At 42.0% G+C, this 27,561-nt stretch overlaps 2 protein-coding genes across 7 annotated transcripts in view; both read left to right on the top strand.

Annotated features, from left to right (window-relative positions):
* The first annotated feature begins 197 nt into the window (after positions 1 to 197).
* Positions 198 to 13,763, top strand: CHMP5 (charged multivesicular body protein 5). Its single transcript, XM_029203917.1, has 8 exons — positions 198 to 344; positions 1,566 to 1,670; positions 3,321 to 3,367; positions 5,122 to 5,215; positions 5,368 to 5,439; positions 8,959 to 9,067; positions 10,580 to 10,692; positions 13,065 to 13,763. Exons 1-8 carry the CDS (start codon positions 276 to 278, stop codon positions 13,113 to 13,115), a joined length of 660 nt encoding a protein of 219 aa, XP_029059750.1. The 5' UTR covers positions 198 to 275; the 3' UTR covers positions 13,116 to 13,763.
* Positions 13,764 to 21,666: 7,903 nt separating this feature from the next.
* The window catches only part of NFX1 (nuclear transcription factor, X-box binding 1), an 80,439-nt gene continuing 74,544 nt past the window's right edge, over positions 21,667 to 27,561 (top strand). For 3 of the 6 annotated variants that reach the window (XR_003790756.1, XM_029202379.1, XM_029202381.1), the window contains exons 1-2: positions 21,667 to 21,850; positions 25,406 to 26,404. Coding sequence is in view for 3 of the 6 variants with exons in the window: in XM_029202379.1 (XP_029058212.1) it covers positions 21,826 to 21,850; positions 25,406 to 26,404 (1,024 nt within the window). In the remaining 3 variants the exon portion in view is untranslated. The remainder of the gene's footprint in view (positions 21,851 to 25,405; positions 26,405 to 27,561) is intronic. The other 3 variants (XR_003790754.1, XR_003790755.1, XM_029202380.1) reach the window with 1 other exon arrangement.

The following is a 27,561-nucleotide window of genomic DNA, read 5'->3' as shown; positions in this document are numbered from 1 at the left end:
CCCACCCACTCAGCTGAGGCCCCGCCCGGCTTATGAGGCCACGCCCACGCCCGCCACCGAGGTCACGCCCCCTGCTGACTCGGTCTGTCACCTCCAACCTCCTGCAGTTCTTCCCCGGAAGACCGAGCTGAAAATCCGGAAAAAGGATCGGTAAACGCCAATAGGCACATTGCGCTTGCGCATGGAGGGCCGGAAGTCAAGTCGGAGGCGGAGGTGATTCTGCTTCCGTTTCTGGTTTTGCTCCAGTGTTTGGGTTGTCTTCGCGGCCGCTCAAGATGAACCGATTCTTCGGGAAAGCGAAACCCAAGGCTCCGCCTCCCAGCTTGACTGACTGCATTGGCACGGTGGGCACTTAGACACGCATAACTAGGCTCAGGGACCCTGACACCCCCCAACCCCACCCACCCCCGGCTTCGGCGCCTACTCCTGGGTCCCGGACCTATTGCATCTCAGCGCTCTCCACCCCACTTTCTTTCCTGTTACCCAAGTCATTGCTGACTCCACAAACCAGGGACCCCTAACCCATCACTGTCTCGACCTTCTTGCGCCCCACCCCTTCTGATGCCCGTGCCGCGTCCACTCGCTGTTTCCTTACCTCCTCACTCCTACCAGCCATAGGCCCACACAGCTTTCCCACCTCGTGCAGCCTGACCCCTAACTCCTCTTACATCCCTCATCCCTCTCTCACGTCAGGACCCTCGGCTTGATATCCTAGTTCAACATATCTGTACCCCAATCCTGGATCTCAGTAACACAAAATTCAGAACTCTGACCCTTGACATTAAGCCACCACCTTCTATCCAAGCGAATAGCATTAGATCTAAGCTCTAGCCGGGGTCCACTGGGCACTAACCCATTTCACACACCGCCTGCTTGAGCCCTCAGCCTGACAAGCCTCTGATTCTAGGGAAATCTCAACTAAGCCCAGTGATTCTCAAATTCTTTTTCTGCTCAAGCACACTTGAGAGCGACCCTGGAATATTAGAATTTAGGGGGTGGAGTATAGTTTATAAAAGCTCTCCAGTGTTTCTGGCTGAGAATCTCCCCACCACCAACAGTTAGGAATCACTGTTTTCCACCTTTCACCATATGCTCTTCTTTTTTTTTTTAATTAATTAATTTTATTTATTTATTTTTGCCTGCATTGGGTCTTCGTTGCTGCACGTGGGCTTTCTCTAGTTGCAGCGAGCGGGGACTACTCTTCATTGCCATGCGCAGGCTTCTCATTTCGGTGGCTTCTCTTGTTGCAGAGCACTGGCTCTAGGTGCACGGGCTTCAGCAGTTGTGGCATGCGGGCTCAGTAGTTGTGGCGCACGGGCTCCAGAGCGCAGGCTCAGTAGTTGTGGCGCATGGGCTTAGTTGCTCCGAGGCATGTGGGATCTTCCCAGACCAGGGATTGAACCTGTGATCCCTGTATTGGCAGGCAGAATCTTAACCACTGCGCCACCAGGGAAGCCCCTCTTATTTATTTGTCCTTTCTTCCTCTATATTCATTCCTCTCCTGCCACTTTTCATGTAAATGTATTGCAATAACTACTACTGCCTTTGATGTTTTTCCCCTCAAGGTGGACAGCAGGGCAGAATCTATTGACAAGAAGATTTCTCGGCTGGATGCTGAACTAGTGAAGTATAAGGATCAGATCAAGAAGATGAGAGAGGGTCCTGCAAAGGTAAGGTAGGCAGCACCTGAAGAAGGTACTGTGACAGCCTAACTTGAGCACCTGTGGAAGTAGGGCCTGGTGGTAAGGGCTGGTGAGAGATACGGAAGAGATGCTCACAGTCTAATAAGAAAACATACGTGAGGGTGTATCCTTCAGGGAGGAGAGTTTGCAGCCATATATGAGAGGAAGGCTGGGATTTGACCTGGTGGCGAGAAGATGCTGGTCACATGTTCAGAAGCATGTACATGGGAATTAGCATATTCTACTGAGAAGGTGCTATATTCTACCTGGAGAGCTGGGCCTGCTCAGGAATAATGAGTTGCCAGGCTAGTCAGTTTAGGTAAGTATAATAGACTGGTTAAGGAGTGGCATATTGGGAAAAAAGTACCAGTGTTCTATTAATAATATCATCACTACCTACTAGCTGTGACCTTTATAAAGTCAGTTAATTTTTTATTTTCCTCTTCTGTTAGGTAGAAACATAGAGTTGTATATTTAAGTGCATGGACTGTGAATGTAGAACTGTCTTCTTTTTTCCCATCCCTGTAACTTATTAGACATTCAAGCTAGAGCAAGTTACTTAGCATCACTGAACCTCAGTTTGCCCATCTATAAAATGGGGATGATATCTACTTTAAAGTGTGAGATTAAATGAGGTAATTCATGTGACCTACATAGCACCGTGTCTAGTACATAGACACATTCAGTAAATGTTAGGTATTATTATCATCTGTGAAGTAGTAATACCTGCTTTTCCTTCTTCATTGGAGGAGACAAATAAAATGATTTATGAAACAGTATAGAAATGGAAGTGACAGGAGGATTTTCTCTGCCATCTTAGTTAGATGGCATGGCATGAAGAGCGAACAGAGGCAGGAATGCCCACCTAGACTTGAGGAGATGAAAGACTAAACCATGGTGGTAGTCATGAGAATGACATGAGAGGAATCAATTTAAAAGTGAGTTCTGGGGCTTCCCTGGTGGCGCAGTGGTTGAGAGTCCGCCTGCAGATGCAGGGGCCACAGGTTCGTGCCCTGGTCCGGGAGGATCCCACATGCCGCAGAGCGGCTGGGCCTGTGAGCCATGGCCGCTGAGCCTGCGCGCCCAGAGCCTGTGCTCCGCAACGGGAGAGGCCACAGCAGTGACAGGCCCGCGTACCGCAAAAAAAAAAAAAAAAAGTGAGTTCTGAAAATCTAAGATAGCAGTGCATGAAGACACAATAGAGAGAGGAAAGGTAAGGTTGGTGTAACAGTTTTCAACCTAGAGAAGTGAGAGACTGGCGGGGCCATTATTAGTCATTTCCAAGGTAAGAGCAGGCTGAGGAGTTTGAGCATGCTGAGTTTGAGTGGATAGCAGACTGTCCAAATTGGGAATCTCCCTAAGGCACCTAGATATACAAAATCGGCCCTCTTGGGGCTGGGAGTAGAGATAATATGCACTAGGAAAAGGAAATGTACTTCAGTACACTGAGATGTGGGATGCCAAGACTGAGACAAGCTGGGGCTTAAAGCCTGCTTGGGAAGTGAACAATCCAGGAGTCACTGTGTCTACTACTTTGAAGATGAGAGGAAGTAGAGGTATGTAGGGATATGGGAGATTTTTTTTTTACCATATGTATATTTTCTATTTCTTTTCATTAAAATCTGTTTTTCTCCCTAGAATATGGTCAAGCAGAAAGCCTTGCGGGTTTTAAAGCAAAAGCGGATGTAAGTTATAAGCATAACCTCCTTTCCTCTAGCAGGTTTAACCAAAAGGGAAATGGTCTTCCATTCCTTTACGTTTTCATACCACTTTATAAGTATTCTTGAGTTAATTGCAAATTTCATTTACACATACAGTTAGCTGGGTTTTTCTCCCCCTGCATGTTCAGCAACATCTGTTGGAGCACTGTCCATTTAAATAGAACTTTTTGCTTTGATGGGAGGTGTTTTGTATCTCTGCTCTTCAGTACAGTAGCTATTAGCCATGTGTGGCTATTGAGCACTTGAAATGTAGCTAATGTGACTAAGGAACTCAAGTTTTAATTTTATTTAATTTTAACAATTTAAGTAGCCATGTGTGGCTAGTGGCTTCTGTATTGGACTGCCCAGATCTATAGAGTTTGATTCTCCCATTTATTTAATTAGAGTGTGCCTTTTTAATTTTTGTTTGTCTGTAAAATTGGGAATCTTGAATATTTGTTCCCTCCCATCAGAAGATTTAACGGTCCTTAATTTGTTTTAGGTGACTGTGTCCCAGTGTTTGAGCAGAAGCCCAAGAGTATCTTTGGTACTTACCCTTGTGAGCTGTTGAGACCCTCTGCAGGGTTATAGAGGTCAGATGTAATCAGCTAATAAAGAACCAGAAAAATTGTTGATATCTCTATTCCTATTTATAAACTAACTTTTTTATAAGACATCAGACACCGTCTTACTCCTTTTAGATTAGACAGAATTGGAAAAATAAATTATAATGCCTAGAGTGGTGAGAGAGTGTGATAAAACTGTTACCTCTCTAATTGGTAGCATTGCAATTTTTAGGTAACTTTTTTTTTTAATAAAAGGATATTATTCATTGTAGAAACTTGGCAAGTACATAAACATGAGTAGAAGAAAAGGAAATCTGCCTAGATTCCTACTAGCAGAAATAACCACTGCTAATAAAAATGCTATTTTTACAGTTTCTTTCTCTGCTTGTGCATACATGGTATGTGTGCATATAATTTTTAGAAGATAACAAATGGCATGTATATAGGTTATCCTTTTCCACTTAATGTTATATCATGAGTATTTTTGTCCTTCTAAGTATTCTTTGCAAACATACTTTTTAATGGGGTAATAATGTTCCACCACCATTTGCCTGCATCGTTGACCATTTTTCTTCCGGTTGGATGGTTTTGAAATATTGTATAAGGGCTATAGGGATATAAGTCTTTGAGGCAGTATTATAAGTTGATATAAAGCTTTATTTTAAAAAAACATGGAGTGTCAGGCATTATATTAGGTTGGATAGATTGCCTATTTGTGGATACGAGATTAATAAAATAACATACCTGTCCTCAAGGAGTTCAGTCTACTGGAAAAACAGTTTCACTATATGTATGAAGAGCCTTAAAAACAGTCTTGCTCTTTCCTCCAAGAATTCCATTTCTGGGAATTTAGCATAGGAAATAATCTAAAACATTATAAAAACATGTATTAAGACTTCTTAGCAATGTAGAAAGCAGCAGTAATAATAATAATGTTAAGTGGAAAATAGTGTTGTAACTAAAATATATACAAAGGAAAAAGACTGGAGAGACATCAAATGATGTTTGTGTTAGACTGATTAAATTGTTTTTCCCAATTTTTCTGTATATTTAATTTTTTAACATTTGTTGTTATTGTTTTTAAGAAAATTCTCTTATTTTGTGTTAGAGATACTTTCTTCATGAGGATTTCTATCTGGCTCACATTTATCCTTCTCAATTGACTCTAAAAAGGTATGAGCAGCAGCGGGACAATCTTGCCCAACAGTCATTTAACATGGAACAAGCCAATTACACCATCCAGTCATTGAAGGACACCAAGACCACGGTACTCCCAAAACACCTTTGCCATGGTTTTATTTTATTTTTGTTTTATTTTATTTTATTTTTGTACTCTGTGCTCTTTTCCCATGGTTTTTAAAAGACAGTTTAACCAACACAGCTTCTTAAGACATGGTGTTTTCTCTTTCTTTTTTTTAGGTTGATGCTATGAAACTGGGTGTAAAGGAAATGAAGAAAGCATACAAGCAAGTGAAAATCGACCAGATTGAGGTGAGATGTGTACTGGATTCTCCAAGAATATACACTTGTTTCTGAAAGAATCAAAATGATTGTGTATGTGATGGGAAGAGCACAGGAGAGGGATTGAATCTTGGGTTCTGCCATTTACTAATAGAGTAACTTTGGGAAAGGGTTCCAAAGGTCTCACTTTCCTCATTGTTAACCTAAGGATCCTAATACCACATACAATTATAATTAGGATGAAATAAATGAGCTGGTATATCTAAACGCACAATGCCTGGCACATAATAAGCACCCAGTGAATAAGCACCCAGTTTCCTTTTACTTCTAACTCACTTAATGATTTTTAGTCAGTTGCTTCAATTGTAAAGTAGTGATGTTGCTGCTCATCTCCCAGGATTGTCCTGAGTGTAAAATGAGGACATATACATAAAGTGCTTAGCACAGTTCCTGGTGTAGAATTGGTTCTCTCTTCTAGTAATTCTCTTTATATTTTTTTCCCCCAGTTTTATTGAGATACACTTGACATATAACATTGTGTAAGTTGAAGGTATACAACATGATGATTTGATACATATATATAGTGAAGTGGTTACCACTATAAAGTTAGTTAACACCTTCATAACCTCACATAATTACTATTTTTTTGTGGTGAGAATATTTAAGGTTTACTTTCCTAGCAACTTGCAAATATTGTTAAATATAGCCACCATGATGTACTTTAGATCCCCAGAACTTGAGTCATCTTTTTTTTAAAGGTTATATTCCATTTATAAATATTATAAAATATTGACTGTATTCCTTGTACAATATATCCTTGTAGCTTATGTATTTTATACATAGTAGTTTGTGCCTTTTGATCCCCTACCCCCATTTCTTTAGATTTTTTTTTTTTTTTTTTTGGCTGCACTGGGTCTTAGTTGCAGCACGCGGGATCTTCACTGTGGCATGCGGGCTTCTTAGTTGTTGCATACGGGCTTCTTAGTTGTGCATGTGAACTCTTAGTTGCAGCAGATGGGATCTAGTTCCCCAACCAGGGATCGAACCCTGGCCCCCTGCACTGGGAGCACAGAGTCTTACCCACTGGCCCACCATGGAAGTCCCTAGATTTTTAATAATAATGTCATTAGGTCCTTAAAATTAGCATTTCTTTTTGAGATCATGTTTTGGCTGGGGCACTGAGCCCTAAGAGTTTGGCTCCTCTTGCCTCTCTCAGTTGAACAGCGCAGATGGCAAACAGGGTTAGCAGAAGGAGTAGTGACTGGCCTGAGAAAAGCCTTCCTTTCTGCATATGTGATAGTTCTAACCCCCGGAGTAGAATGTCTCTTTCTAAGAGGGCATGGACTCAGTTTTGTTCACTGTTGTATCCCCAGTGCCCCAAACAATGCCTGTCCATAGTTGGTGCTTAGAAAGTATCTAATGATTGATGAACAAATGAACTAGAGGCCATTCATGGAGATAAAGCAGTTCTGCCCAATTGGAGCATTATTTGTTGGTGGAATATTTACTATGTCCCCAGCATTTTACGGCTTCTGCAGACGTATTCTCTGGTAGGGTAGTTCTGGTCTTTAGTAAGTGGAGGCATTCCTCCCATTTTGCTCTTTTCCAGCACCCCTCCTTATACTTCTCAGGACCCTCTTTCTAATCCTCCACACCAGTCTCTGCTTACAAGAATTTAGGCTTAGTGATATCTTCCAGGAGATTTCACTGAGAAAAATGTTCTGAGTATGTGTGTCTTATTTGTATATTATTATTTGATAATAAAATAAAATGAAACTAAATTTTATTTTCTGCTTTTCGGGTTCCTTGTGTTTTAATTAGTGCTACTTAATGAACAAAATAGAAATTTTGATCTTTGTGGTTTTTTGTATGTTTCTTCGTCTTTCACCTATGGTTGTCTGGCTCTCTCCCCATCTAATTGTCCTTCTCCTGTCACCTCATAGATTTGCTTGCATGACAGGTGGAAAGCCCCTTTCGTTGTAACTTTTTTGATGTGTACGGGTATGTGTCTTTGGCTGGTCTAGGTATTTTGAATTCCATTTGTTTTCCTAAAATCCTTTACTTGTAAAACATTTTCACTGTTTTATAGTACTCATTTAGAAAATTTGCCTCTATGTATGTATGTTCCCCTGTTTCTGTCTTTTTTGTTCCCCAGTTTCTGCACATCAGGTGTAGTGCTTATATTTGTTTTGTATTGATTTTGTTTGTTTTTCCAGAACTGAACCTGCTAATTCTTTGTGATGATTTTTTACTTTTCTGTGTCTATCCTAGAGTCTATTGCTAGGAATCCTATCCATAGATGATTTTGGCAGACTTGTCTTGACATGTAAAAGCATAATATAAGTTCAACTTGATTAGTTTATGTATTTTCACTCTATTTTAAGTATTGTTTCAGCCAGTGCTTCTCTGTATAGCAGACTGTTACATATGTACAATAGTTTGGCACTTGGAAATGCAGAAAAACAAAGCATTTTCTTTGTAAAAAAATGTTTTTCTCCGCTTTATTTTATACCCTTTATATGGAAAAACAAACCTAATCTGGGGGCCAGGAAGGAGTTTTTAAATGTTTTGCATTGCTCTAGAAATCCTGAAGGATAAGTGGTGCTGATTTGGACCCTCTGTGTTATCAACACTAGTCCATTCCCCTCTATGTGGAATTTTCAGTATATGAAAAACATATTGTTTTGTACATCCTTAACACAGTAGAAGATATATAGTATTAAGTGCTTAGTGTTTGACACATATTATGATATATATTATTGCAATAAATTCTTATTATAACCCTATGAAGAATGACTATTAATAATCCCATCTTACAGATGAGGAAATAAAGGCTAAGAGACATTACTTTTCATTGAGTAATGGCCAAATTTTAGCTTAGATATGTCTGACTCCAGAGTCTGCTCTTCTAACCATTATACTAACTGCCCTTTATTATGCTATAGTACTGCTCAGCTTGGTTTTACATTCTTTCTGGCCTTGTAATAGTCTCCCAGTTAAGTACAAATAGATAATTCCCAGAAGATTTATGCCCTCAATCAATTTTTTTCACCAGCCTGGTCTCAGGTATCAAGCCTATCCTGATTACATTTCTGTTTCCCCATCCGGGGTGGGCCCAGAACAACTCTTTTGTACTACCCAGTTGTTTCTGCTACTGCTTCCTTTCCCTGTACAGCATAGTCAGTTTTTGGCTGACTCAAGAAGAGTAATTTGCTTGTCTCAATTGCCTCCTTTTCTCTATTAACTAGAAAAATTTTGATAGTGTAACTGTTGCTTGATTTGATGTTTCAAGGAAACTTTCTGTAATGAGAGAGCTGATTGGGCATCTATTCTTGCAGTAGAAGTTTGGATTTCCGTGAAGCACCTTAAACTCAAATGCAAGATTACCAATTCTATTCTTTATTTTGAAGTTTACATTTTACCACCCAAAATAGGAAGATTATGTAGGCCATTGCTCGTTTCTGAGATTCAGGGGAGAGAATAGGGACAGGTGGTAGTTAGAGAAAAATGGTAAGAAATGAATAAAAATCCTGTCATATATTTTTGTAGGATCTACAAGACCAGCTAGAGGATATGATGGAAGATGCAAATGAAATCCAAGAAGCACTGAGTCGTAGTTACGGCACCCCAGAATTAGATGAAGATGACCTAGAAGCAGGTAAGTTATAGGAAAAGCACTGTATATGTAGTTTTAGCATCTGAGAGGAGCGACTGCCTGGGACCTTTTCTCCCAAATGTTAGAGAAAATTTCTGCAGTAGTTCCCTGAGAGTTTATGGTATAGTCTCTGGGCAAAGAGCTTGAGAGGCAGCCATATCAGATTTGCATACCCCACCAACTCTGGGATGGACAAGCTCTGAAGGAATGTCTAAGCAAAGTCCTCTGCTGACCTGGTGCTTGGTATCCAAACACTGCCATTCCCTGCCATTTTCCTTTTGATTTTTTTCTCTTTATTTTCCTGCTGGAGTCCTCTCCCTCAGAACAGCGAAGCAGATCAAGAAACAGTAGTTGGCAAATACTTAGTGTGCATCTGCTGTATGCCAGGCACTGTATTAGATGCTGGGGATTCAGCCTTGAAGAAAACAAACACAATCCCTGCATTTATGAAGCTTCTCCTCTAGCAGGGGTAAGAAACTGCTTGTTTCAAGTAATTCATTAATTATAAGAGCACAAACTGTTGGGAAGGAGAAGTATGGTGTACCATAGGAACACATAGCCAGTGAATCTAACCTATTTGGGAGTCAGTGACAGGCATTGCACCTGAAGGATGAGCAGAGGGTAGCAAGACAAAATGGAAGGGGTTGTTAAGTGGCCTCACAGAGAGTTGTTTAGAAACTATTCCTGTAGTCCATTTAAGAAATTTTGGTGGCTGAGACTATGGTGGTGGTAGCAAAAACAGAGATAAGTGGACATATTGAAGAAATTTTAGGAGGTTGAATGGACAAGACCTAATGATTGATTGGGTGTGGAGAGAGAGGGAGGTGTCAGAGGTGTTTGTCAATTTCTAGCATGAGCAACTGGGTAGATGGCAGGACCACCCCACACTGGATTTTCTTTTGCATGATTCCCCTGTCCCATTACTACTTCTTCTTTCTCTCCATGTTCTGTTTTGCCTAGAACGTTTTTTCCCCTGTTTATTTCTTTATTTTCTTATTTCTCATCTTAAGTTTCCTCTGATGAGTCTCTACCTGCTGTTGCCATTTCCCCTGGTCACTTCCAACTCACTTTGCCATAGACTTATTTTTAAAGCCTGATCTCGTGCAATGGTCACTCACTATACAACAATCTAATACCTCCTTTCACTGCCTGCTTTCAAGTTCATCAATAAATGGGAGAGGATTTTTTACATTTGTTATCATCAGGATTTTCTAATTTGAATTGGCCAACCGATAACTATAGAGTCTTCTCATGAAGACTGGGCCTTATAAACCTGTGGGGAATGGTTTTGTTTGTTTGATTTTAATTTTTGTTTTTCATGGATTTTTACTACACCAGTTCCCTTGAAAATTTCTTACAATGGCGATCTTTTATTTTGAAAATAGAAATTAATAATCCCTTCTCTTTGTTTCTTAAGTTTTCATCTTATTGCAAATAATTTGGCCAACTTTCTTAACATTAGCTGCCAGTTTTCTTACTTACATTTTTTTGAAATATTGACTATTTCAATCTCAGAGTTGGATGCACTGGGCGATGAGCTTCTGGCTGATGAAGACAGTTCTTATTTGGATGAAGCAGCAGCTGCACCTGCAATTCCAGAAGGTGTTCCCACTGACACAAAGAATAAGGTGAAAGCTTTTTCTGTTTTATTTTCTATGCAAAATGGTCTGAGAATCTAAAAGGTATTCTTAAGTAAGAATAAGGTAAAATCTTTTTCTGTTTTATTTTCTATGCAAAATGGTCTGGGAATCTAAAAGGTATTCTTAAGTAAGAACAAGGAAAGACTGTCATTATTTTGGGAACCCTTGAAAGCCCAGTTTTCCCACATTGGATTGTGGATAGGCTACATAAATAGTGTCACTGAGGCCCAGGGATGGTTTTATTCAATGACAATTTGTATAGTATACATAATCACTTTTGTGAGCTTGGACTGGGTGCTATTGGGTTTTAGACATTTCCTGGGAAAGCAGCAGCAACATATGCATGAACCATGCGGGGTGGCAGCATAAAATAAAGGTCCACTCCAGACACGATGATCAATAATAGGGTGGATTTTTTTTTTGAACGAGGGATTCATAATTTAAGTATAAAACAATGTAGAAAGATTCTACTTCAACAAGGAAATAGAATCAGGACATATGGGTGTAAGCCTGAGATTGACACCACTAACTGTGAGACCTTGGCAAATCACTTAGCTGTTTTGAACTTTTCTGTTCCTTGCATCTATAAAATGCAGATAACTGTAACTATCTCACATAATTGTTGTGTAGATCAAATTAGATCTTGTATGTAAAAGGACTTTGCGAACTTAAAGCCCTGTTCAAATCTACATGCTTGTCATTATAAATAGATAAAATTTTGCTGCTTATAAAATCCTGTTTACCCCATCTGAGTTTCTGGTATCACATGTCATTTTTTCTATTGCCACTGGCCATTTACAGTCCTGGTGTTTACCTACTCCCAACGTGCACATCGAGGTGCACAGTATAGTTGACAGAATCCTAGAGTGGGAGCCAGTCTCAGCTCTGCCTTTATTCACTGTGTGACTCTGAGCAAATTAGAAGTTCGTATCTTCTTTCTGAACCTCATGTTTTTCCTACCTGTGCAATGTGGGGAACAAAAAGGTGGGAAAGTAGGTAATTTCTCAGGTCCCTTATAACTGCATTTTTTTTTAATATTTATTTATTTGGTTGCATTGGGTCTTGGTTACAACAAGTGGGCTCCTTAGTTGCGGCTTGCCAGCTCCTTAGTTGTGGCATGCGAACTCTTAGTTGCAGCATGCGTGTGGGATCTAGTTCCCAGACCAGGGATCAAACCTGAGCCCCTTGCATTGGGACTGAGGAGTCCTAACCACCGTGCCACCAGGGAAGTCCCCCTTATAAATGGTTTTGACGAATGTGTGTGTTCCCCTACCTTACCCCTCCCCCCCGCTTACTTGAGCCTGGGGTGGTCTTACCTTTCTCTACTACACAGGCCACCCTCACCATTTCAAGGCACCAGGTGCATAGGTTGCTTTTTCTCAGCATACCTAAAATCATTTTTATTAACACTACCATAGCCCATCTTTTCAAATCCTTGGTAACAGGTCCCTGAGGGATGTGTGTTATTTCCACTTTTAGAAGGTCACAGATTCCTGACTTAAATGTGCTGTTGAGGTATGGTTTCTGAATTGATAGTGGTGTCACTGCCTATAAGTTTGTGGTAAAGTGTGATATGGAAGTGACTGCCTGTCCCAGGGCACCGCTCCTTCAAGGATTGATGAGACGGGCTTCCCTGGTGGTACAGTGGTTAGGAATCCGCCTGCCAATGCAGGGGACACAGGTTTGAGCCCTGGTCCGGGAAGATCCCACATGCTGCGGAACAGCTAAGCCTGTGCGCCACAACTACTGAGCCTGCGCTCTGGAGCCCACGAGCCACAACTACTGAAGCCCGTGTGCCTAGAGCCCATGATCCATAACAAGAAAAGCCACTACAATGAGAAGCCCACGCACCACAACGAAGAGTAGCCCCCGCTCTCCGCAACTAGAGAAAAGCCTGCGTGCAGCAACAAAGACCCAATGCAGCCAAATCTAAATAAATAAAGAAATTTTTTTAAATAATTAAATAAATAAAAGGATTGATGAGGCTACAAAAGGTATTGGTTCACTTTGGGATCAGAGTGAAAGTGGGAATGTGGAGCAAGCACTCTCTCCTCTGCCTTCACTCTTGGACATTCCCAGTCCCCTTTTCCCCTTTCTAGGTTTACTCTTAGGTTTCTCTTTCTTTCTGTACTCTTCCCTTACTCTGCAAGGAGTCATCCCTTTTGATCTCTTCCACTTCTTTTCCTGGTTTATCACTTCCCCCTTTACCTTTCTAAAACAGCTTGTTCTCATCTTATCAGTGGGATTTTTTTCATTGATTAAACACTTAGAAATGAGTTTTGACTACTAAACATTTGTAATCTTTTTCTTTTTTTATCAGTTGGAAAATAGTGGCACTAAACACTTCTTCGTTTTCACAGGATGGAGTCTTGGTGGATGAATTCGGATTGCCACAGATCCCTGCTTCGTAGACTTGCATCATTCAAGTACATCATGTAAAATAAACACATATTCTGGGACTAGGAAATATTTATCTTTCCAAGTTTGCCATAACAGATTTAGGTTTCTTTCCTTTCTTTGGAGGAAAAGTTAACTACATTGCTTTCATTTTTTTTCCGTTAAGAGACTTATTGCTTGAAGGAAGCTTTCTTCATACTAAATTTTTATTCCTTTTCTCTTATGAAAGACTAACTTACTTAAAGTTATCATTGGGTATGTATAACTTCGTTCCTTAATAATAATTTTGAGATAAAACCAAGGAAATGGGAATCTTCAAGTTCTATGACAGCATATCTCCACAATCTCAAATTGACCCGATAAATTGATGACAAAGACGAGATTAGTGGGACTGTCCATATTATGATTCAAAACCATTTTCTCTTGTGGTATTATAGGTTGGTTAAAGTGATGGCCTTTTTTGGTGAGTTTTGTTGTGTCTTGTGAGTAAATCATTACTGTGTCCAATATTGGAATGGAATTATCACTACTGTATCATGGGCGGCTATTTTGATTCTGTGGTTCATTCAGTATTACAGTGGACTTGTAATCAATAATGAATATTTCTTGATATTTAATGTATAGGACATTTATTTATACTCAATAAATATTTTTCAAAAGGATATAATTTTAATAGTATTACCTCAGCCTGAAACTTCCACTACAGAAACCAAATTTAATATAATTTTAATGTCGACTCAGCCTAAAAACTCCACTACAGAAATCGAATTTAACTGGCAGCATTACCTCTAAATTTTTATTTCCTTACTAGTAAAATCATGCTTCCCTCACAAGCTTTTGTGAGGAATAATTGATTGTCTTGAGTACTTTGTTAACTGCCACATCTCATGTGAGGGGTTATTAACAATTAAAAATCAGGGGTTGGGAGTTCTCTGGCAGTCCAGTGGTTAGCACTTGGCACTTTCACTGCCATGGTCTCGGGTTCAATCCCTGGTTGGGGAACTAAGGTCCTGCAAGCTGCGCAGCTCGGCAAAAAAAAAAAAAAGTGGGCTTTATTCCCTTCTTGGGAAGTGCCTGGAGTGCTACAGCAAGTCCAAATTCCTGCTAGATTTCAGGGTCTTTAATGATCCATCCTCCCTCTGCCAGCCTCACTGGCTGCCTCACAGTGTCACATGCACCAGCCTTTCATGTGTCAGCAGATCAATAAACATTTATTGAACACCAGCCCTGTAGAGTCTCTATACCAACCCAGGGGATACCAAGAACAATCACAGCTCCTCTCTTCAAAACTTCACTGTCTAGTTATAGGTGAGGATGAGACATGGATGTAACCCTCTCCCATCCCCACTAACCTCACCCTTGAAGAAGACTTCCAGTGGAGCAAATATTACACTATTCATCATTACCTTCTTGAAACCTTCCTTGGCTTCCTTACAAGTTCTCACTCAGCCCTTTTAATATTTCTTCCATTATAGTTCCAATCTGGGATAACTTCTTACCCTTCATACTTTCCTTGAGATAACTCACACCCATGATTTTAACTATTACCTATGAACTAATGCCTCAAAATAACTGTTACTAGCCCAGACCTCTTTCCTTATTCTTTTTTTCAGTTCTGGGTATTCCAAATTAAATGCCCCACCACTACCTAAAATCTAACATCCAAATTAAGCTCATTACCCTGAGCTTCACACTCAACCAGCGTTCCTGCTTTATTTCTTATCTTGCCAGTGTTAAATCAGTGACCCACATATTGCCAGTTTTAGTGATATTTAGTGCTCCAGCTAGACCACTTTAGTACATTGGATACCAGGGAACAGTCATTCTACCAGTCTCTCTTCCCTTGGCTTTTGTGATGGTATCCCGTGGTTCTTCTATTCTTCTGACTATTCCCTCCAAGATTCCTTTCTGAAATTCTCATCTCTCCAACCCTGTAATGTTGGTGTTCCTCAGGAGTTCAGCCTTTATCCACAGTACTTCTTTCCCTGCTCACTTATATTTAATAATCTCAGCTATTCTCGTGGCTTTAACTGCTGACTTCTAAGTCTATACTTGTATCCCTGGTCTTGACCCTGAGTTTCAGAATCCTGTTTATATCCAATCATTGCCTAAGAGTAATCTGGATGTTCCAGAAGCCCACAAACACTTCACATTCAAATAGCCAAGACAACCATTATCTTTCCCCCAGACCTAACCTCCTGTTTTCCCTGCCTCAGCTAATGGAACCATTATCCTCCATCATGCAGAACAGAAAGCTCTTGAGTTGTCCTTGATGCCTACATTTTGCCTCATCCTACACATTCAATTAATCATTAAACCCTGCTTTTAACCCCTATGTGTTTCTCAAATCCAGCCCCTCCTTTTCTCTTTTCAACTCTCTTTGGCTTGGACATCGTTCACATAGCCTTTGCGAAGAAATGACCTGCCTTCCCTTGCATAAAGTCCTGGTTCCCTGACACCTCCAGCAGGGCTTAAAAAGCTGCCTATTGGCCCCTGCCTCCCTGTAATGGTTTATTGCTTAGTCTTTTCAGAACAGCATTCTCTTTCATTTAGAGAACTGCCTCCCCAATTCCAAATGTGTGATTATTGGAAAAATACCAATTAGAGTAGCCCTACCTTTACTTCTCCACTATGGGAGTGGGCTTGTAACCAGATTTGTGCCTATTGAAGTTCATCCCTCAAATTTTCTAAGGGGAAATGCTTTCCCTTTTTTTTTTTTTTTTTTTTACTCTTTATCAGTCTGAGAAGTTTGAGATATTGAGTCGAGAGAGCAGCCAAGAGGCAGAATGAAAGAATCCTCATGGCACTGAGCCCTGACTTCTGATCTTTGAGATTCTCAGAGTGCTCCAAGTCTCTGTAACTCCTTTAGTTCTGTGAACTGAGAATTCTGCCAACAAACCCCCTTTTCTGCTTAAACTAGTTGGAATTGGGTTCCTGTCACTTGCTAGTAAGAGTCCTGTTCTAGTTCTCCTGCATCTGCCTACAGTCATTCCCTGCCTCTGCTCATACAGTTTCCCCTCCCTGGAGCAGTAACCGATCAATGGGCTCGTGTGCCCATGGCACAGAGAGCCAAACTAACAGCGGGTGTTTGCAGCCAAGTCAGGGTTTATTGCAGGGTGCCAAGCAAGGGAGTGAGAGACAAGTCTCAGATCCACTCCAGCTTGGTCTTTGAGTTAGGGGTTTGTTTTTGGTTTTTTTTTTTTGCAGTGCGCGGGCCTCTCACTGTTGTGGCCTCTCCCGTTGCGGAGCACAGGCTCCGGACGCGCAGGCTCAGCAACCATGGCTCACGGGCCCAGCCGCTCTGCGGCATGTGGGATCTTCCCAGACTGGGGCATGAACCCGTGTCCCCTGCATCGGCAGGCGGACTCTCAACCACTGCACCACCAGGGAGTCCCTCCCCAGGTAGTTCTTATGTGTAGCTAACGTTAAGAACCACTGTCCGAGGGTGCCTGATGAGTACGAACCTGTTTTCATGGACAAGCAGTCTGACTGTTGCCATAAATTTCTGCAGTGAAGAGATAGGCAATGATTGCCTTAAGGCAGAGTTTTCATCCAGAGAATGAGTTGGGAAGTATTACTTTCTCCTCTGTTTTTTGGAAGAATTTTCGAAGGATTGGTGTCAATTTTTTGAACATTTGGTAGAATTCACCAGTGAAGCCATCTGGCCTGGCTTTGTGGGAAGCTTTTTTTTTCTTTTTTTTAATTACTAATTCAATCTCTACTTGTTATAGGTCTATTCAGATTTTCTATTTCTTCTTGACTCCGTTTTATTTATTTATTTATTTATTTTGGCCACGCAACACGGTTTGTGGAATCTTAGTTCGCCAAACAGGGATCGAACCTGGGCCTCCTACAGTGGAAGCACAGAGTCCTAACCACTGGACCGCCAGGGAATTCCGAGTCCGTTTTGATAGTTTGTGTATTTCTAGGAATTTTTCCATTTCATTTAGGTGATCTGATTTGCTAGCATACACTTTTGTTCATAGTATTACCTATGATCCTTTTTATTTTTATAAGGTTGGGAGTAATGTCCCCTCTTTCATTTCTAATTTTAGTGATTTGAATTTTTCTCTTTTGTTTTTCTTGGTCAGTCTAGCTAAAAGCTGATCAACTTTGATGTTTTTGGTGAATGGATCAACTTTGTTTTTGTTGATTTTTTTCTATTGTTTTTCTATTTTTTATTTCATTAATTCCTGCTCTGACTTTTATTATTTCTTTCCTTCTACTTGTTTTGGTTTAGTTTGCTCTTCTTTTTCTAGTTCCTTAAGGTAGAAGGTTAGGCTACTGATTTGAGATCTATCTTCTTTATTAATAAATCTTTTTAAGGGGACTTTTCTGGCGGTCCAGTGGTTAAGACTCCACGCTTCCACTTCAGGGGGTGTGGGTTCGATCCCTGGTCGGGGAACCAAGATCCAGCAGGCCGAGCGGAGCAGCCAAAAATTAAAACCAAAACAAATATTTTTAGAGCAGTTTAGGTTCACAACAGCATTGAGCAGGACGTACAGAGAGTTCCCATACACGCCCTGTCCCCACACATGTACAACCTCTCCCACTAGAGACGTCCTGCTCCAGAGTGGGACATTCGTTACCATTCATGAACCTGCATTGACTCGTCATCACCCAAGTCCATGGTTTACATTAGAGTTTACTTTTGGTGTTGTACATTCTATTGGTTTTGACAGTGAACCCACTATTACAGTATTGTATCATACAGAGTTGTTTCACTTCCCTAAACATCCTCTGTGCTCTGCCTATTCATCCCTTCCTTCCCTCTAATCCCTGGAAACCACGATTTTTTTTTTTTTACTGTCTCCATAGTTTTGCCTTTTCCAGAATGTTATATACAATAGTTGGGAACATACAGTATGTAGCTTTTTCACATTGGCTTCTTTCACTTAGTATTTGCATTTAAGTTTCCTCCATGTGTTTTTCATGGCTTGATAGCTCATTTCTATTTAGGTCTGAATAATATTCCATTGTTTGGATTTCTTTTTTTTTTTAATGTTGGGGGTAGGATTTATTTATTTTTGCTGTGTTGGGTCTTCGTTTCTGTGCGAGGGCTTTCTCTAGTTGTGGCATGCGGGGGTTACTCTTCATCGTGGTGCGCGGGCCTCTCACTATCACAGTCTCTCTTGTTGCGGAGCACAGGCTCCAGATGTGCAGGCTCAGTAGTTGTGGCTCACGGGCCTAGTTGCTCCGCGGCATGTGGGATCCTCCCAGACCAGGGCTCAAACCCGTGTCCCCTGCATTTGCAGGCAGATTCTCAACTACTGCGCCACCAGGGAAGCCCCTGGATTTCTTTTTTAATGTAAGTATATATAGCTATAAATTCCCACCTGAGCACTGCTTTTGTTGTTTGTCATAACTTTTGGTATGTTGGGTGAAGCACTGTTTGTATAGGAAAGGCAGGATAAATGCTTGCTTACTTCCATTTATTGACAAGTTTTGGAAATAATGAGTGGGTTCCCTAGTATGCCAGTTATGGATTATTGACTTTCAGTTCCAAATTTATCCTTTTTGCCTGCTCTGTGAAATGGATTTGGGCCCTTTAAATACTTATCCTTTACCAGCTGGCAGGTATTAAGCTTTGTCAGTAGAGGGCAACAGAGAGATACTGCAGGAGGAAAGGGTTTCCTTTCCTGTTTCTAGTGCTTGGGTTGGGCAGCGTTCTGTGCTGTAGGCAGCTTCTCCAGCGTCTGGTTCCTGTGCTTCAGCACCTGGTTTCTTCAGTGTATGATGGCCAGCAGCCAGAAATTTCTCCTGGCACCTCCCCCTGCAAAGTGGTTTGTAGTAGACGGCCTATTGTGAGACTCGTCACCAAGAATGGCTTTCCCCAGCACCATATAAGGTAGATTTCTGGCAACTTCCACCAGTGCAGCACCACAGCAGCTTCCCTATCTAGTGAGCCATAGGCGCATCCCCTCTAACAAAGTCTGCACCTCAGCTCTGGGGTGATCTTCACTGGACACTTTATCTCAGCCCTAGAGGAAGTGGCTGTTCCTTACATTGCTAATCCTGTATTCTTTGAGAGTTCTCTTTTACTTCTTTACTAGTCAGTCCCTTATTACTCTAATCCCTTGTTATAGTTAATGTCTTTAAGTAAATAAAACCTTCCCTGTTCAAATTACTATGTGGTTCCTCTCTCCTGACTAGACTCAGACTGATACAACTGGTAATTTCTAAAGGGGATGATAAGGTTTTTTGTTTGATGAACTTATCTGTCAAAATTAAGGATTTATGTTTAATCCTTTTATCAATGAAGGATAAAACTAATGGACATCATAGAAGACAGCTGAAATGTCTAAAACTGACAAGATATACAAGTCGTATATCTACAATATACAAGAAACCATCAGCAAGAAAAATTGAGCAACCCCAACAGAAAAATGGGCAGAGGATGTGAATAAGCAATCTAAAAAGAGAAACTCAAAAGGGCACTAAGAAGTGTTCAGACTCAGTAATCAGAGAAATTCAAATTAACAGAACAATGAGATTATCGCATCATACCTTTTGGTTTAAAAAACATTTGGAAGCTGGATAATGGTTAAATCTCAAATATACCTTAGATCTGCCCTCTCCTCTCCATCACATTTGCTGTCACTCTAGTCCAAGGCCACCATCTTCAGTATTAACATAATACAAAAATGCAACTTTTCTGCCCACTTATATTCTTGCTCCCCCATAATTCACTCTTCACCCGGGAGCATGAGAAATCTTTAAGGGTAATTCAGACACTGAAACTGAGTGCCCCTAAAACCGAGTTCCCTTACTGAGTTTATGATTAATCTCTCTATCCAAGACTTTATTCCCTTTCTTGTGTTCCTTCTGACCTCTATCCTGTGCTAACTGAACATTAATCAACCAGAATCAGATGACGAAAATTGCTGTTGTCAGTAACATTGTTAATGTACTAAAATCGCTATTATAGGGATCATTAACGTACAAACTCAGGACAAGATGAGCTCCCAAGCCATGGACCACAGCCCAGAGACTTGTAAACCAGAGACATCCTGACTCCCGAAACTATGATTAAGAAATGTCACCAGATGATCATCAATCCCAGCCTCTTTTATCTTCCTCTTTAAAAAACAAAACAAAATGAAAAAAACCCTAACTCAAAAACCAATTTGGAGTGGATCTGAGGCTTGTCTCTCACTCTTTTGCTTGGTGCCCTGCAATAAGCACTGTACTTTTCTTCACCAAAATCTGGTGTCAGTAGATTGGCTTTGCTTCGCATGGAGTGAGCAGACCCGTGTTCAGTTAGGTAACAATACCACTTCTTTGCTTAGAACCTTTTAACTTCCTGTTGCTCTTCGAATAAAATCCATTAGCATGGCCTGCAGGTGATCCACGTGATCTCCTTACCTACCCCTCCAGTTTCATACTGTGCCACTCTCCTTGCTTACTGCTCTCCAGCAAATATTTCAATGACTTGAACACTTCAAGCGCTTTCCTTCCTCCATAGCTTTTGCACATGCTATTCCCTCTGAATCTTCACATAGCTTACCCTTCTCATCTGTTCTTTTACTCAAAGAAAACTGGCCACCTTTTCTGGAGCAGATCTTAGTAACTCTCTATCACTGCTACCCTACTTATTTCTTTCATAACGCAAATTATTTGTAAATATAAATTACTTAGTTTTAACCTCCCCTACTAGACAATGCACTTCATTGAGGGCAGAGACCATGTTTGTCTTTTTCACCATTAACCTCCAGCACTTAGAGCAATGCCTAAGACAAAAATAGGCATTAGAATGTATGTGAATGAATGACTCTATTTTGTGTTTTGGGGGAAGCCTGGACCAGTGAATTACTTTACAAATGCAGGTGCTTCACACTTCAACGTTGTGTTCTAGTTAGTAATGCAACAACAAAACACACAAAGAAAAGAACGCCACACATTCGCTCAAAAATTTTGCACTTTAAAAATTATCAGTGCCAGGCTTCCCTGGTGGCGCAGTGGTTGAGAGTCCGCCTGCCGATGCAGGGGACACGGGTTCGTGCCCCAGTCCGGGAGGACCCCACATGCCGCGGAGTGGCTGGGCCCGTGAGCCCTGGCCGCTGGGCCTGCGCGTCCGGAGCCTGTGCTCCGCCATGGGAGAGGCCACAACAGTGAGAGGCCCGCATACTGCAAAAAAAAAAAAAAATTATCAGTGCCTCCAAACTTTTCCCCCCTCACGTTGTGTCCATCTGCCCGTTCAAGTCCTTTATCATTTCTAATAAATGGGTGTTCGTTTTCTAAACTGATTTATAAGAGCTATTTGTATGTTAGCCTTTGATCGTTTGTTTTGCAGGTATTTTTTCCCAGACCGCCTTTCGACTACTTAGTTTTTGTTTTAATCCTAAGCCTGAACTACTCTAGTAAGGAGGTGCTGTCTGAGGTGACTCCAGAAACCAGGTGAAGCTGGTTGGGTGGGAGGGTGAAACAGGAGAGCACAGGGACTCTCAAAAGGAAAACAACTATTGATTACGCAAGTCCGGGCCCGCCTATCCTCCTGGTATCCTAGCCACCTACAGCCACTAGCAACCTCCTTCAGCCCGGAGCCTGGCGCGCCTGTCTGACGTCACGGTCGCACCGCACAGTTGACTCGGGCCGCGCAAACTCCGTGGCCGTCTACGGGGCGCGCAGAAGCGAATATTGTCGCGGCGCCGGAAGTCCAAGGCACGTGACCGGGTGACAGCGCTCGCTGGGCTGCAGGGCTCGCTTAAGGTGTTGCGGCACGGGATGGCGGAGGCGCCTCCTGTCTCAGGTACTGTCCTGGCCCGCGCGGGACTGGGCCCCTCTCGGGGAGCGGAAATTGAGTCAGTGACGAGTCCTAGGGCACCGGCCATTCGTATCGCGAGAGTGGCGCGTACTAGGGTTGGAGATAGTGGCTCGGAAGGGCCAAGCCACGCGCGTCGTGCGAACCGAGGTCTTAACCATCCTTGACTGCGTAGTGAAGCCCGGCACCTGGTTTCTAAGGAAAATGGGTTTGTCCTGCTGAGTCGATGTGGGTGTCCCGCCCTCTCCAGGGCTCAGCCCGGCCTTCCTAGGGCAGCGACATCCGACAGGCGGGCGTCGGCCGGGTCACCGCCAGTGACGGTGTCGGGCTCTCGACGCACGGCGGGTTTGCTCGCTGCGCTTAAGATGTATTCGTGCGTCCTGGGGCAGCGGCGCGTGCGCGAGCCGAGCACCCGTGGTTTCCAGTGTCAGCCTGCCACGAACTCTCAGTGTGAAGTCTCGTTTTCCTCATCTGCGAATTGGGAGTAAATAAGTCAATTTGAAGGTTCCCGCCGCTGCTGTACCTGTTACACAATTGTTAGCTTACTTCCCCTCCCGGAGTTGCCTTTGTGTGCAGAGACAGCCTCATTTGGCTGTTAATAAAACATCCATTTCCACTTCCTTCAGGGTGCCTTAGATCTTTGTTTTCCCAACTCTTTGGACAGTGACCGAAAAGGAATATTTTACATGGTGACCTCAGTGCACACAGACATAAATATAAAAGCGAACCAAAAATTTCAAGAAGCAGTGGTTTTCCTTCCTATATGCAATGCACTCTACTACATATTTCGTTTGAAAAAATACTTGTCCCAACCCACTGCATGATTTGATTTCATGACCCACTCTGAAAAACAGGGCAGCAGTGTGCAGCATGAGGTTTGTGAACAGTCATGAATTTGAGTCTTCGTTCTGCTACCTACCAGCTGTTGGGGCACCGAGAAGAGTATATATGTATTTGTGTACTTGGTGGCAGGTAAAATGTATTTACTACTGTGGGTCTTGGTCAAAAAAGTTGGATAACACACTGCATTGGTGTACCCTAGTCCTGATTTAGGTATTAATTCATCTTGGAGTGTAGGGACCTTGTTAGGCTGGTGTTTTGTTCTTCTCCCACCCATTTTTTCCCCAAATCCTCTAAATTGGATCCGTTGGTCTTCCTATCGTTAGGCTTACTTCTGGCCCATTTCTACACCATTCAGTGTTTGAAGCAGAATTGAGTGGTGCTAGTTGTGAGTCATAGTTTGGGGCTATGGTGTTGTGCCCCAGGTTACAACCTCTGCCCCACCTACTGAGGCAAAGTCTCCTAGTCCAAAGACCTCTCCAGTCTGTCTCCTGTGCCTTAGTTTGTTTTTGCCTTAGTTCCTATTCCATGTTCTTATTTCAGCATCATCTCTAACCCACACCTCCATCCCCACTCAAGGTTTAATTCTCTTACCTGCTGTTGTCCTGGAACACCAGCCCAGTCCAAGGGGTATCTTTCTGCCCATGGGCAGACTCTCCAGTGCCAACTTTGTCTCTGGACTCTATAATCTACAGTTGGATTTTCCCTTACTCTGCTCCACCCACCCGTTGGTCACCTACCATGGTATTATCTTGGATCTTATCTTATCTTACCTTGATCTTATCTTGGGTACAACTTGCACTATAGCCAAGCCTTGGGGATGAGACATCCTATTTATTGAGTAACTTACAGCTGCTCAAAATAGTGAAAAAATAAAGGTGTCTCAGATCTTTGTGTTCAGTTTCCTGTGCCCTTTCCCCCTTCCTTATGTCTCTTAAGGATCTTTCAGAGGGCTTTGCCCACTGCCTCATGTCTGGTGGAACACATACTTTATATGAATAGGTGCTGCCGTGTCTAGATTCTCAAGTTGCATCAACTCTTTGCTGCTTAACATGAAAACACCCTCTTCCCATCCTTTACCAGGCTATTCCGGACAACTTTACTGATGTTTTTCTGCCCCTTTTACAGCCTTGCTTCTTCAAGCAGAAGAAAACTACACAATACCCACTTGGTCTAATCTACCCATACACCCCTCTAAGTTATCTCTTATATTTCTGGAACAGCTTCTCTGCCACCTTCTGAATTTGTCTAATCCTCTTGCTGTTTTGTAAGGCCCTCCACCCCACCCCCAGAATTCTGCCCATTGAAAGCTTTCAGGACAAGTCCTGGATTGAGACAGAGGTTACCCTGTGACTTTTATGATCTCGCTCAGTTCTTAAGTATATGTTTCTGTAGTATGAGCCACCCAACCTCTCACATTGGAGCGTAATATAAGAGTGTGATCTCTAGGGTCACATAGCTTGGGGTAGAATCCTGAATCTGCTTTGGAATACCCCTGTGGCCTTGGGCAGGTTACTTACTCTCTACAGTGTCTCAATTTTCTCATCAGGAATGTAAAGATTAAATGAGTTAACATATGCAAAGTGCTTAGAATAGTGCCTGACACATGTTAAGTACCTAGTAAATGTTAGGGCTTATTATTAAACCTGAAACCCCACAGGCTGTGCACTGCACCCATCTGTGGTCAAGTCTGTGTTTCAGATAGTTTGTAGCCCTAACGGCAATAATAAAGCACTATTTTAACCACTTTATGCATGTTACTAACCTTGCTTTAATCTTCATAGCAACTCTTTGAAGTAGCAACTCTTTACTATTCCATTATTGAGATTAAGTAACTCGCATAAAGACACAGTGATGGGCAGGGATTTAAACGCAAATTCCAGGCCCTATTGATTCATAGAATATTCTGTATGATACACATAGTTCTGACTTTGCTACTAACTGGTTTTGTATCCTTAAGCAAATCATTTCATCTTTGGACTTCAGAGACTGAGTTGACTATAAAGAAGCATGTTGGGGGTAAAAATGAGTAGGTTGAAGGGGCATGTGCTTAATTTTTGAGACTCTGGAATTCTGGACCATATTACAGAGATTATGTATGGAAAACCTAAAATATATTCCTGGGGGAAAGAGATGAGATGTACTGATCCTGCTAAGTACTGTCTGTGTGAAGTCTTACTTAAATTCCACAATGACCCTTTGGAATAGTATTATCAACTTTTGTCATGTATGAGGAAACTAAGGCTAAAAGCAATCAGGTGCTATCCCTAAGCTCATACTGTAAGTTGGAGGGCCAGACTTTAAACTGATTTTGGCTGACTCCAAAGCCTGTTTACTTAATGTTATCTTAGAGTTTTGAAAGACCACATTGAACCTGCTGATTGATGTCTCACCCCGAACTGTTTGCTGACCTCACATTTGTCGATAAAGATAAACACGTTTATAAATAATACCCGATAGCCCAGGTGAGCAGTTTTCCTTAGCAATTTAGCAGTAGCTGTTGGTGAGGCTGCTGGATATGAGATGATCAGTCTTCCACAAGCACCCTGAACCTACCACCTTCACAGGAAACATAGACCTCGTATAGAGACTGTTTTATACAAAGTCCCTAGGAAAGTAACTTTCAGATATGGCTTACAGTCTTCGGGCTTCATGAGTGGCCAATTAATTTCTTTACCTGCATGTCTGTTTCTTATGTCCTAGGTACTTTTAAATTGAATACGGACGCTGCTGAGTTCATTCCTCAGGAGAGAAAAAGTTCTGGTCTAAACTGTGGGAGTCAAAGGAGACTAGATTCTAATAAAATTGGTAGAAGAAATTATAGTTCACCACCTCCCTGTCACCTTTCCAGGCAAGTCCCTTATGATGACATCTCTGCTGTTCATCACAGTTATCTTTCAGGAAGCAAACCTAAGAGTCAACAGACTTCTTTCCAATCCTCTGCTACTAATAAATCACTCAAGAACCATGGCTTTCCAAATCAACCTTGGCAGAAATTGAGGAGTGAAAAGCAGCATATCAGAGTCAAGAGAACACAGGGTCTCACTGACCAGACCTCAGATGCAGCTGGCTTAGAAAGTGTGGCCAAGTCAGAGAGTGGGACAAACCTCAGAGAGCACAGCCCTTCTGAGAATGAGAAGGAAATTGTCGGTGCAGATCCCAGGGGAGCAAAACCCAAAAAGGCAACCCAATTTGTATACAGCTATGGTAGAGGACCAAAAGTCAAGGGGAAACTCAAAAGTGAGTGGGGTCACAGAATGACTCCCAAACCTGAGGAGGCGGGACCTGAAAACACCAAACCTGTGGGGGTTATCCACCCTGATTCTTCAGATGCATCCTCTAGAAAAGGAGTAGCGGATGGGTGTGGGGCCAGGCGCAGCGAGCAGAGAAGATACCCACAGAAGAGACCTCCCTGGGAAGTGGAGGGGGCCAGGCCACGACCAGGCAGGAATCCACCAAAACAGGAGGGCCAACGGCAAACAAACACAGGATCCAGAAGCAACATGGCCTCTGTTTCAAAGGAAAATCTCAATGAAAGACCAGCAAAATCTGCCTGTGACAATGGGAACTTGGCAGTTGCCAGCAAGTCTTCCAGAAGGGTTGACCCAGAGAAATGTGCTGTAAGGAGGCAGGATCCTCAGGTAGCATCTTTCCCCCGAGGCAAACAGAACCACATGCTAAAGAATGTGGAAACACATACAGGTAAACCTATCTGAATGGGTGGAAATGTTTTCTCTCTCTTTTTTTTTTTTAATTTCTGAATAGGTAATACATTCATACAATTTAGAAACCAGAAAATATAAAAATGTACATAGTTAAAGTCTCTTTCTCTCCTTGTTCATCATCTCCTTGGGTCCTGCCACCACCTGCTCCCCTCCCCAGTAGGTAACCACTTACTTAGTTTTTATATATCATAAGCAAATACAGGTAAGGAACGTTTTTCTTAGCAAATAAGGAATTTAAAAAGTGCAGGTATGGGTGGTATAGATGTTTGGTTACAAGATTTGTTTTGAATTCTGAAAGCACAAGTAGGGGGTGGTAACATCTCCACTGCCTCTCCTGGTTCCAGCCTGCATCATCTCTTATCTGCTTATCTGCAACAGTTCCTAACTAATCTTGCCATCTCCAGTTTTTCTCTTTGAGTTCACCTCTTACGTCAGCATCAGAAAGTGATCTTTCTAAAACACGTATTGACCTGCGTCACTCCCCTGCTTAATTCTGTTCACTTTTTCTCGTCACCTACAGATTCTGCCTTCTGCCTTACCCAACAGCCTCATCTGCTGCTGCCTCAGTCCCCACCACATTTTACTCCCTGGACTCTATACTGTCATCTTTCCATGCTGTTGCATATGTGGCTCCTTCTGTCTACACTGCCTACTACTCAGCTCACTGGTGAATTCTTATATTTCAAAAGCTATAGTTTAGTCACATGTCCAGAAAACCTTTTGTCACCTCCACAGATAGCATTAATCTTTTCCAGCCCTGTGATATGTCCTTCCCTTACATATATATGCTTCTTTATAGCACTTACCACTGGAAACCATCATTTGTTTATGTGTCAGTGCCCTCCACTAGTTTATATGGTCCTTGAAAGCAGAGACCATATTTTTCCTTTCAGTTTTATATCTCTATTGCCTAGCACAGCTCTTAGAACACAGTAGGTACTCAGCTCGACTGTTAGAAAGTTCTTTCTTACATTAAACTGAAAACTTCTTTCCTGTAAATATTTCCTATCTCCTAGTTCAGATTCTGTCCTCTGGAACTACACAGAAGCTAGTCTCTCTCCTCACAGCTTCCTTCCCACTCATTACACATCAGCTCTTTGCAGTATTTGAAGACACTTCTCATTTTACCCTGAG

The sequence above is a fragment of the Monodon monoceros genome, unplaced genomic scaffold (assembly GCF_005190385.1).
Source record: "Monodon monoceros isolate NGI ecotype Baffin Bay Population unplaced genomic scaffold, NGI_Narwhal_1 Super_Scaffold_5, whole genome shotgun sequence".
NCBI lineage: Eukaryota > Metazoa > Chordata > Mammalia > Artiodactyla > Monodontidae > Monodon > Monodon monoceros.
This window is presented reverse-complemented; position numbering and strand designations above follow the sequence as displayed.

What these genes read in the sequence shown, in the direction of transcription:
- CHMP5 (XM_029203917.1), top strand. Translation starts at nt 276, where the DNA reads ATGAACCGATTCTTCGGGAAAGCGAAACCCAAGGCTCCGCCTCCCAGC. An exon ending in TGACTGACTGCATTGGCACG is followed by an intron (nt 345 to 1,565) that starts GTGGGCACTTAG and finishes TTTCCCCTCAAG; the next exon opens with GTGGACAGCAGGGCAGAATC. An exon ending in GTTTTAAAGCAAAAGCGGAT is followed by an intron (nt 3,368 to 5,121) that starts GTAAGTTATAAG and finishes GACTCTAAAAAG; the next exon opens with GTATGAGCAGCAGCGGGACA.